This window comes from Natrix helvetica, assembly GCF_964273705.1.
Source record: "Natrix helvetica genome assembly, chromosome: 1".
Classification (NCBI taxonomy): Eukaryota; Metazoa; Chordata; class Lepidosauria; order Squamata; family Natricidae; genus Natrix; species Natrix helvetica.
This window is the reverse complement of record NC_138548.1, coordinates 120588521-120600420: the sequence shown is the minus strand read 5'-3', so window position 1 is coordinate 120600420 and position 11900 is coordinate 120588521. Positions and strand designations below refer to the sequence as shown.

Here is an 11900-nt window from a genome sequence, read left to right as displayed (position 1 = left end):
CTTCCCAATATACAGATGCTGTTCTTTAACAATATTACTAAAGGTATCATCACAGGTGGTAAGGGATGTTTTTGTAATTGGACCCAAGAAACCTATTATTATTGGTACTAGCTTTGCTTTCTTTTGCCACAGTCACTCTACTTCTATTTGTAGGTCTTTATATTTTGCAATTTTTTCCTTTCCCCCCTTCTATTCTGCTGTTTCCAGGTATTGCAATGCTCACTATCTAGATTTTATTGTCTTTGTTATTAATAATATTAAGTGCAGGCCATTGTGTGGCAGATACTTCTCCATTTAAATCCTAAAGACTCAGAGCACTTAGGTGACTTTAATGATGTTCTATTATTTGGTCAATGTTGTAGTCCCATCAGTTCTTGCTTGCAGGCAAATGGTATTTGTTGCAGGAGCCCTGGTGGTGCACTCATTAGAATGCAGTATCACATTCAAACTCTGTCTAGTATTCCATCCTGAAAGGCTCAAAGTTGATTGAGTTTTCCATCCTTCCAAGCTTCGTAAAATGAGGGCCCAGATAGTTGGGGAAAACATTGTAACCAACTCAGAGAGTGCTGTAAAGCACTATGGAGTAGTATACAAGTAATAATCAGTCTGTGCAATCTTCTTGCAGGAGCTAACTAGATAGTCCACTGTTGCTTCAATTTTTTGTTTTCTTTTGTTTGTTTGAAGAGATGGGATTTTCTGTCTGTTACTGTCTTCTCTATTCTGGCTTTGTATGAATTTGTTCTTAAGGTTTGGCCTTTTGCAGCCAGAATTATCCCTTTTGCCTCTTTCTTCAACTTTCCTGCTCTTATCCACTGCCAGATCTCCATTTATTATTATTATTATTATTATTATTATTATTATTATTATTATTATTATTATTATTATTATTATTATGTTTGGTCTCACAGTCAGATGATGATGATGATGATGATGATGATGATGATGATGATGATGATGATGATGATGATGATGAATGGGTAATCTACATTTAAATTCAAATCCAAACAAGTAGCTTTGAACAATATAAGCAATTCCTACCAAGGTGGCCTTTGAAAAATTAGAATATTGAGGTTCCTCCCCTCAATTCAATATTTCCAGATATTGAGGGAATCCTTTAGGAATTGATCCAAGGCCTCCAATCACAATTGGTGTAACAACAATTGCTTTTTCCATTGGTGTTCTATTACAATATGATTTTTTCCAGTCGTTCCTCCTCAATCCTAGCATCCCCTGGTAAAGTCACATCAATGAACCAAACTTTCTAGTTTTCAATAACTGTTACATTAGGCATATCTTGAACCACATATCTCTCTGTCTGAATAATAAAAGTCCCATAAGATGTTGACTCACTGATTTTCTAAAACCTTTTCAGCTTGATGGTTCTTGAAGTTTTTCATGCAGTACATTCAAATGCAAATCTCTCGCCCAGGTTCCAGTGAAGATTTTTGGCAGTTCTTATTATTTAACAATATCATTTCTAAAAATTAATTATGTTCATCACACAGCCAACCAGATGTTCAGACTGGAGTTGGCATTTTGACTGCATATTTAGTTCTTACCAAAGACATGGGATAGGCAGATATGGATATTTGATGGTATTGTACTTATTACTGTTTCACAACATTTGTTTGCTTGTTTATTTTATATGCTCAGACCAGTCATTGGAAGAGGTTTGCAAAACACATCGAATCAAATGTACCTAATGCAACGAGGATTTAATGCTATTATTGTCATGTAAAATCTGTATTCTATAAAAATTTACAGGATGTTCAAAACGAGAAGCAGAATCAATTTGGGGGTCAAAATTAGCAACAGCAAAACAAATACGCTGTTTTCAAAATACTGTATCTTTCAAAGTTATAGCAAGAGTTAATTATTGAGGACCCAAAACTGCAACACCTTACTTGGTTTTCTTCTTATTTTTCCTCTCTGTGCAGCTCTTGAGAAAAGATGAAAGTTGAAGACAATTACACATTGGTTACTGATTTTGTGATGGTTGGGTTTACAATAGACCCATTTCTACGAACAATTCTTTTTGTGGTGTTCTTGGCCTCATACATCCTAACACTGACTGGGAATCTGGGCCTCATAACCCTGATCTACTTAGACTCCCACTTGCACACACCCATGTACTTCTTTGTGGGAAGCCTTTCCTTCTTGGATGTCTGGTACTCCTCCGTCTACACTCCTCGGATCTTGTATGACTGTCTGTCCAAGAACAACCACATTTCCTTAGCCGGTTGTGCAGCCCAGTTCTTTTTCTCTGCTGGATTGGGCTGGAGTGAATGCTTCCTATTGGCTTTCATGGCTTATGACCGCTTTGTGGCCATCTGCAACCCACTCCTTTATGCCACTGCCATGCCCAAGAAGCTGTGCATCCAGCTAGTGGTGGGAGCCTATACAATGGGGTTTGCCAATGCTATTGCACATACCGGTAACACTTTCCGCCTACACTTCTGTGGTAATAATATCATCAACCACTACTTTTGTGATGTGCCACCACTTGTGAAGATGTCTTGTGATGACACAAGAGTGTATGAACTCATCCTGACTGCTCTCATTGGTTTCAGTTTGCTGGCAGCCACTGCTGTCATTGTGAAATCCTACGTTGGTATTGTGGCAGCCATTATTCGTATCCGTTCGGCTGCAGGGAGACGCAAAGCTTTCTCCACTTGTTCAGCTCACCTGGTCTCAGTGTCCCTTTTCTATGGCACCATGCTTATCATATACTCCACCCCTAAATCTTATCACACTCCAAATTGGGACAAGACAAATGCTTTGTTCTACACGGTAGTCAATCCTTTGATCAATCCTTTGATTTATAGTTTACGCAACAAAGATGTAAAGGCAGCCTTCAAGAAAGTCTGGGGGAGATTCACAGCCCCCAAATGAATGCCACTGATACATTTCTTCCTTAGAGTAGTCTGAAGGTGATGAAAGTAACCTCTAGGCTTCAATGTCTGCCTGTCAGCTGGTCAGTTTCCTTCTTTCCCCACTTTCTTCCTCAGTAAGAGATCGTGGAGGAAGTCAGGAGACCAGAAATAATTTCAAAGATTAACAATCATCCTCTATGCTCATAATCCCCATGGATACGTTTCTTCTTTGGCAATTTTATTCCATATTTATACTTCCCCAATCTTCTCCTAACCTAGCAGCATCCTGACTTTATGTCACATTTTAAAATTATCTTAACATTTTTAAGTTGCTTTGTTTTGTTGATGTTGTAGTTATCATTCTTGCTAGTCTGGCAATGTGAGCTATTAACCATATTTAGGCTCTCCTTGGTCGGAGATTTATATTCATTCTAAATTCTCATATTGGTAATATTGACCTTACCATACTATAATAGTATACTATAGTATACTATATACTATGTCATGCAAATCACAAGTCATGTCTTTCTAACTATAAAAACTTTTTATTTTTTAGCAACATCCATTCCTTCATTAAAACTAAACAACAACCTCTAAATAGAATCTCAAATCATGTAAACGGAATCTCCTCTTTCTTTTGCATCTTATAAAACCCTATATATCACTCTCAAATATATACCCAAATTTGTGTGGTCTGGATTTTGTAACAATAATACATTAAACACTTGAAGAAATTTCACATGTGAGCCCTCCGTTCCATCTTTGACATTTGTTGACAAGATTATGTCTTCAACCTGAGGGTCTTGTATCACGGTATGGCTCAACACTATGCGCTGTGTGTACTGAAGACTGAGAACTCAAGATTGTTTAAAGACCCTATAAAGTAGCGATGGTGAACCTTTTTTGGCTCGCATGCCATAAGTGGGGGGAGCACAGGGGGGTCATGTGCGGGCATGCCGCTCCCATAATGCAATGTGCGACCCCCCCAGTGTGCATGCGCGCACAACAGATGCTCCCCCCCATTTTTACAAGCTTTTTTCGCCCTCCCCAGGCTCCAGAGGCTTTATAGGAGCCTGGGGAGGGCGAAAAGAGCCTCCCCCGCCCCCCGGAGGCCCTCCAGAGACTTCAGGGACCGTCCGGAGGCTTCCCTAAAGCCTTCGGAATGCTTAAAACGATGGTCCGAGCAAGTCACTTCCGGTTTGCTCAGAGGGTCATTTTAAGCGTTCTGAAGGCTTCAGGGAAGCCTCCGGATGGTCCCTGAAGCCTCCGGAAGGCCTCTGGGGGGATGGGGGGCTCTTTTCACCCTCCCCCGGCTCCTATAAAGCCTCTGGAGCCTGGGGAGGGTGAAAAATGGCTTTTAAAATGGTGAACTCAGCTGGTCAGCGCGTGCATGTGTGCTGGCCAGCTGACAGGGCAGCGCCTTGTGTGCCCTGACAAATGAGTCCACGTGCCACGTGTGGCACGCGTGCCATAGGTTTGCCATCACTGCTATCAAGGAAACACTATGCCTCTGTGACATCCAGCCAATGGAACTAGAAGCCATCACTGCTGACAGAACTTCCACCAGTTTTGAAGATAGGCAATGCCAAAAATTGAAGAACTGAAGAACAACTGTGTGAGGTATCAAAGAATAACAGCTACGGTTACTACAATAATGGACTAGCCCCATTGTGGTAGAGACTATGCACTTCCAGACTGGGACTGCAGAGCCATCTCCACAGATTCCATATTAATAACTTATTGGAACCCAAAGGACTACCTATAAGAATATTTGGTGTATAACAAAAAAAAAAAAAACCAGCAGTTTTTCTTGTTGGGGACTCCTGTGACCAAAAAATACCAATTTAACACCCCCTCCCTGGCTTATAAAACAAAATATTTATGGTTACCTTAAGATCATGTTACTGTTTTTCTCCCAGCTGTGGGTGAACAGCACAGGACTTAACTTCCTAAGTTTGCCCCTCACAACGGTGGCGTCACCTCACAAGACATTGACATTGCTCTTTGAAGAGCTTCTAAGGAGACAGTCTTGACGGTTCTTAAAACTCGTCATCATCAAATTCACCCTAACAGAAAACACAGTTTGATTCACAGCTGAAATCCCATGTAGTTGATGCCCAAATATGCCTGGAAATATCATCATTCCTGCTCTTACCCACCTTTCTAGCTGACAGGTGACAGATTTCATCCCATTACCACAATCATGACCTTTACATGTCTAGACTGGTGGATAAGGAGTAGCATGCTCTTGGGTTGGAGAGGATGTGTGTGGGCATTTCTTTTGCCTCTGAAATGGTGTCAGATTGAGTCATGGTGTACATAGTGGGGAAGTGAAAACTGATACAAGTACTGATTCAAAATGTTTAAATGTGTGCAATTCATATTTTGCAATCCAACTTTCCAAACCTTATACATACAAACATACATACCCGTATTTTTCGGAGTATGAGATGCACCTTTTTCCGTCAAAAAAGAGGCTAAAAATCTGGGTGTGTCTTACACACTGAATACAGCATTTTTTGCCTCCAGAAACCCTGCCCTCTTCACCAAAATAGTTGTGCATAGCCTTTAGGAGGCTTTCAGAGTGCTCCTGGAGGTTGGGGAGGGCAGAATGAGTGAAAAACAGGCCTGTGTTGATTACCATCTTCAAAGCGCTCCATGGCACAGGACCTAGCTACTTGCAGGATCGCATCCTGCCCCATACATCCCTACGACCAATTCGCTCTCACAGAGAGGGACTTCTCCAGGTGCCGTCCACTAAACAGTGCCAGAGGGCGGCGCCCAGGAGCAGGGCCTTCTCTGTGATGGGCCCAGCCCTCTGGAATGACCTCCCCCCCGACATTAGGATTACTACCGACCTCCGCTCCTTCCGTTCAAAACTCAAGACCCACCTTTTTCAACTAGCCGGCCTGGCTCAATTATAGTTCCATCTTTATCCTCCTGGCAATCTTTTAAATTTGTAATTTTATATTGGGGTATTTTAATTTTTAATTCTATTATGACTATTCCTATGTATTGTACTATGCGATTTTGACACCTCCTCCGTGAAATGTTTTAATTGTATAATATGTGTTTTTATTTATTGTACGCCGCCCCGAGTCCCTTCATGGAGAGGGAGCGGCTAACAAATCTAATAAATTCAATTCAATTCAAATTCAATTCACTTTGCCCCCCTCCACCAGCCCCCAGGAGCGCTCTATAAGCCTCCTAAAGGCTAACAATACCTCTTTTTTTTTACAAAAAACAGGCCTGTTTTCAAGAAAAACAGCCCTTTTTTGCTCGTGTCCCCCCCCCCCCCGGGAACACTCTATAAGCCTCCTAAAGGCGGCTCATGCCTTTTTGGAGGGAGGTTTGTAGAGTGCAAAAACATTTTTAAAAATTTGCCTCTTCAAAACCTTGGTGTGTCTTCTACTCTGAAAAATACGGTAGATACATACGGTAGATACATACATGTTTCTTGGCAAAAATTTGCCAGACAATGTGTATTTAGCTTTTTAAAAAGGTAAAAAGTTCAAAAAGTTATTTTTTTCTTCATTAAAGGGAGTGTTTAATTTAAGCAAGCTTTGTTATTTCTTGCCTTTAAGATATTATTTTTTTAAAAAATACACAAAATTACTGCACAGGAGTCTATTTCCAAATATAATGAAGCTTAGAGTTCTAGGTGCTGGACTAGAAGGCCTCTGAAGGTCCCTTCTGGCCCTTTGATTCTATGATTCTGGCAGTTATCCACTTTAGCCAAACTCTATGCAACACACCCGCAATGGAAATTCCATGGGATAAAGAAACATGCTTGCAGAGGAACAGGCTGGCTTTAGGGAAGGCTGATCTACCATTGATATATATAGTATACTAATAGTCTATCATCGCATAGAAAAATCCTCCCTCCACAACACAACCATATGTCACTTTCATAGACTTTAAAATTGGAGATCTTGTCAATTGAATGACATCTACTTTTTAAAATATGTATGTTTTGTGAAGGGATCTCACTCAAAGTAAGAATAATCTCCAGGGCCAAATCTCCAAGGTCATCAGAACTAAGAAACGTATCAAGAAACGATATTATTGCCCCCACTCCTATTTCATTTCTATATCAACGCATTCCCCTCAACACGAGTTTCTCTCTCTCTCTCCAAAACACACACACACACAAACACACACACACACACACACACAAACTTGCTGGAAAACACATTTCTGTTCTAATCAGATGACACAGCGTTACTCTCAAAAAATATATGGGCCTTAAAAGAACATTGAAAGTTCTAGCAGAATATTGCAGGGAACATTATCTAGTTCACAAATATTAGATAATCAGAATCATGGCATTTGCCAAAAGGTCCAAGAGCCACTCTTGGAGTTTAGATGGGCAGAAGACTGAGCAGGTCTCCTGTTTCAAGTATCTGGAAGTTGTCCTTCTCTCTGCTAGCAGTAGGAAAACTCATAGGGATATGACTGTAATAAAGATCTGGTCCAATCATTCATTTTAGTTATCTGTAGTTTTTATCTGAATCCTTATAGCTTTTGATCCACAGTTTCAGATTAGGTTAATCACTCACTCTAAGATTGATTGGCAGGTTTCTTTGTACACTAATCTTTTTTTCACACTTTCCAGTTTAATATTGTTTCTTTGTTTTCTTTCATATCTCTCCCTCAGTCTCTCTGTTTATCTATCTATCTATCTATGTATCTATCTATCCATCCATCCATCCATCTATTTTTCTGTAAATAATTATAATAATTTTAAAGAGATTACTATTATTATGAAGTCTACAGTCCAACTTTTTTTTACAGAAAAGGCCCCAAGACAAGTGATGATGAAGCTGAACTTCTAAAGTCCCTCAACATGGAAGAAGTTTGTTTCCCTGGAGATCTCAGGTAGCCTCAGGGAATGGTAATTCTTCTCCTTCCTGTATCTTTAGTTAAAAACTCCTTTTGGAGGAACTAAGAAAAAACTTTTGCCATGATACTAATGTTCCATCTTCAAATCATCAGAGGAAAGACTCAATCTTACATATTTCCATAGGGCACTGAGGTTCTAAATATTGTATTTAGGAAAACACAAGGCTCCCATAAAGGCTGATCTGTCAGCTTATCAAGTCAGACTAAGTGGGAAGATATTCTTCGCTTCATTCAGGTAAGTTTGACATCTTTAGATGCCATTTTGGGAGATTCCCCCAAGATTCTATTATTCCTCCTGGTAGGACATGATCAATTGTTTTATCTGGTCCTTTCTGTCACATCTGAAGGCAAAGACTGTTACAGCCATCTTCAAACCCATTCATTCTTCCTCTTCTGTGAATAGATGTTCCACTTTGTTCAGAAATGATCTACTTTTCCAATTTCTGCTTCCATCCAGAAGCAGCTCCGTACATCATGTGCATGGCGGTCATTTCTTCCAACCCTTTCTTAAAGGAAGGCTGGAGTCAATCCTGCCTCTGACAAGAGCCTTAGAACGGGAGTTGAAAGAGAAGTCCCGGTAGAGTTCTGAGAAAGACAGCACATATTTGAGATGTTGAATTACCTAAAGACTTCTGGGAAGTGGAAAGGGAGCTGTTTACACTTCTGAGAAAAGGAGATAGTAATCGGGATCTTAGCAGAAGATGGAACCCCCTGATCAGATGAGGTTCAGGAAGAACCTCGGTGAAAAACCTCCAGGTGCTTAAAGGGAATGAGGAGAGATCATTTCTACTGCTCCTCTGGCTGGAAATAGAGTCGCTCAGTGAAACCAGGGGGAGGAGTGGAGATGCTCTTTAGAACAGAAGAAAGGTCTTTCAGTGAGGCACAAAGCTCGCACAATAGCACTGGGCAGCCTCCTCTGTTTATTGCTTATATTTAAGAGATGGGCTTTCAAGGACAACCTGAATGGCAGTCAGAGTTCAAGCATTCAATTTGGAATTCTCATCAAAAGAGAAAATCTTTCTGCTTTTTTCTTTTTGTCACATTTTGGGGGAAATCCTGTTTGGTGTTAAAAAAATTTTTAGCAGGAGCGTTTCTAGTTATACTGGTAAAATTTGGAAAGGGAAGCTGCACTCCAATTATACATTTTGGGGAAAAATAAAAAAAACCCAACTTATTTTAAAGAGCAGTGCATAGACTAGGGGTGATTTGATAGCAGCGTTCCAATATTTGAGAGGCTGTCACAATGAAGTGGGGGGGGGGGTCAACTTATTATCCAAAGCACCCAAAGGTGGGACAAGAATCAATGGATGGAAACTAATCAAGGAGAGAAGTATCATAGAACTAAGGAGGAATTCCCTGACAGTTTGCACACTTAATCAGTGGAACAACCTCCAGAAGTTGTGGGTGTTCCAACACTGGAAATTTTTAAAAAGAGATTGGGCAACCATTTGTCTGAAATGGTATAGGGTATTCTGCTTGAGTAGGGGGTTAGACTAGAAGACCTCCAAGGTGCCTTCCAACTCTGTTGTTTTGCTATTTTATTGTTCCATTGTTCAGGTCAGTGGAACCAAGTTGTAGCCACAGGGCTGTGGAAAACCCAGGAATTGTATGACTAAGCAAACCTTCAGAGAAGATAGAAGAAATAAGCTCTGCAGTTGACCTGCCTTATGTGAGATGTTGATATAATTATTGTTTAGATCAAATTAGATCAGATTAATAGGTCTCATTCTCCCCCCAGGTTGTTTTTTTTTACAGACTGAGAATATATCCACTGCTATAAAACTGGACTATTGGACCTGACCACGTCCTTTTCTTCTGTTGTGTTTTATCGGGTGGGGGTGGGGGACTTCAAATCCAGGATTGGAAAAAGACACGAGAATGGCCTCATCTTGTCAGCCCAAACTCTTTCATGCCTCCCCTCCCAACCAGGAGGCCAACTCTTTCCCTATACTCTGTTGCATCAAGAGTGCTCTAGGCTTTGTTGTTACTTTTACCATTGTGCAAGTAATCAAGAGACTTTCTTCTCCATCTCAGTCCTATTAATCTTGCTAGGATGATTTTGGTTGTCTTAATTTGGGATATGAAATATTACTTTGTTATAAACTCTCAGTCTTTCATTTCCCACCACCCTTTGTTTCCCCTACAAAATTAATATTTTAATAATATTGGGATGGTTCACTGTATTCATTCAAAAGTGATTTTATAGCACAGAAAGCAGAAGGCAATTATATGATATTAAGCACAGAAATGGAGGAAGCCCTCCATCTCAGGATGGACTTTGTAGTCCAAAGTGCTCCTCTCATTTCCATACCCTTGATTGATTCTCTCCTTTTTTATTTTTTTATGTTTTTCCTATCTACTTTGGTCTTTTTTTAATGCAATTTTTATCTTTTTCCTTCCTCCCCCCTCTGACTCGCCTTTTTTCTTTTTCTTCTTCCCTTTGCCATCTGGCAGGAAGTGCGGTTTATCATTGTGGAATTAATTTGGGGGGCTATTTCTTTTTTCTTTTTCTTTTTGTTGAGCTGAGAACCTTTTTACCAACCCATTTTTTTTCTTGTTGTTTTTTTAACCACATGTTGGCACTACAAAGCGAATGGATTAAGGTAGCAAGAACCTGAAGACTGGATCCAAGAATGCGGGTTGGTTTTTGTTTTTGTTTTGTCTTTTTTTGAAGACTGGCGTTTGAGCTACTATGGGCAATTCCAGGATTACAATTAATCTACCAATTTACCTTTTGGATTATAAAATCGGATTATAACTCAAACACAACAATGTCAGAATCAGACACCAAGATGAAGAAAATAACACCATATGCATCTGGAATAGCGACACCGCCTGGTCCAGTGACACAGAAAGTAACAAGTATACCAATGTAACAAGATAAAGCTACCTCGGAGCTGAAAAGTATGTTGCAAGCCATACATGTGGATCTTAAGGATCTCAAGGAGCAAGTAAACAAAGTAGAAGAGAAAATGGGCAAAATGGAAGATGAATTGAAAGAAGTTAAGGAAATGATGGGGGGAAACGAGTAGGGATTGCAGAAGGTGGAAGAAAGAACAGAAATAACAGAGAAAAAATGGAGGAGATGGATTACAAATTGATAACAATTGATAAAATGCAAGATGAATCCTCCATACTCTGGGAACTGGAAAGATTTCTACTTAAGATTTCAGAACATTGAAGAGGAGAAAGGAGAGAATTTAGTAGAAAAGATTGCAGAAATCCTCTCAGGGGTCACAGAAAGGAGTAAGGAACACATTTTAGGTGGAATGGATGAGACCTTTAGAGTACATACAAGATATGAAACAAGAAATAACTTGCCCAGAGAGGTACATGTAAGGTTTATTTTAAAAAACTCTTAAAAATGAAATACTGCAAGCAACAAGAAGTACTAGAATCAAATACAAGTTTAGAGAGATAATGGTATTGAAGCAAATTCCAAGGAAGGTTAGAGAAATAGGAAAAGAATACCACTTCCTGACCAAGAATCTGATTAAGAAAGGGATGGGTTTTAGATGGCTGGTTCCAGAAGGAATTTTGGTAAACTGGCAAGAACAAAGGCACAGATTAGATGCACTAGAGAAAGCAGAATTATTTTATGAACAACATATAGTAGCACAGGAAGGAATGTTGGTAAGAGAAGAGGGAGGAACTAATTCCCAAGTAACTAGGGGGAAAGATCAAGGGAGGACAGAAAAAGAACAGGAAGAGAAAGTGCTAAGAGAAGGAGCAAGGTCCAAAGAGACAAAGGAACAGAGGGAGCTAAGAGCAATTAGATCAACTAAACCTATAAACCAATGATATGGAGGAAGAAATAAAAGTAAACTCAATTAATATAAATGGACTAAACTCGGCAATAAAAAGAAGAAGACCATTCAATAAACTAGAGAAACTGAAAGTGGACATTATATGCTTACAGGAAGTACATATAAGAAAGAAACACAGAAAACTGTTGGAACAGGTAAAACTAGGTAATTTATACACAACTCTGGCTGACCAAAGTAAAAAGGGAATAGCATTATATATTAGAAAGACAATCCAATCAAATATAATTTTTGAAGATGGGGAGGGGAGAATACTGATGGTGGAGATAACGATGAATCTGAGAAAGATATTATTAGTGGC

General features: G+C 39.7%; 1 protein-coding gene across 1 annotated transcript; it reads left to right on the top strand.

Annotated features, from left to right (window-relative positions):
• Positions 1-1950: 1950 nt before the first annotated feature.
• LOC309385101 (olfactory receptor 9G4-like) lies at positions 1951-2892 on the top strand (the record flags this gene model as incomplete). Its single annotated transcript, XM_081939200.1, has 1 exon — positions 1951-2892. One exon carries the CDS (start codon positions 1951-1953, stop codon positions 2890-2892), a length of 942 nt encoding a protein of 313 aa, XP_081795326.1.
• Positions 2893-11900: the final 9008 nt, after the last annotated feature.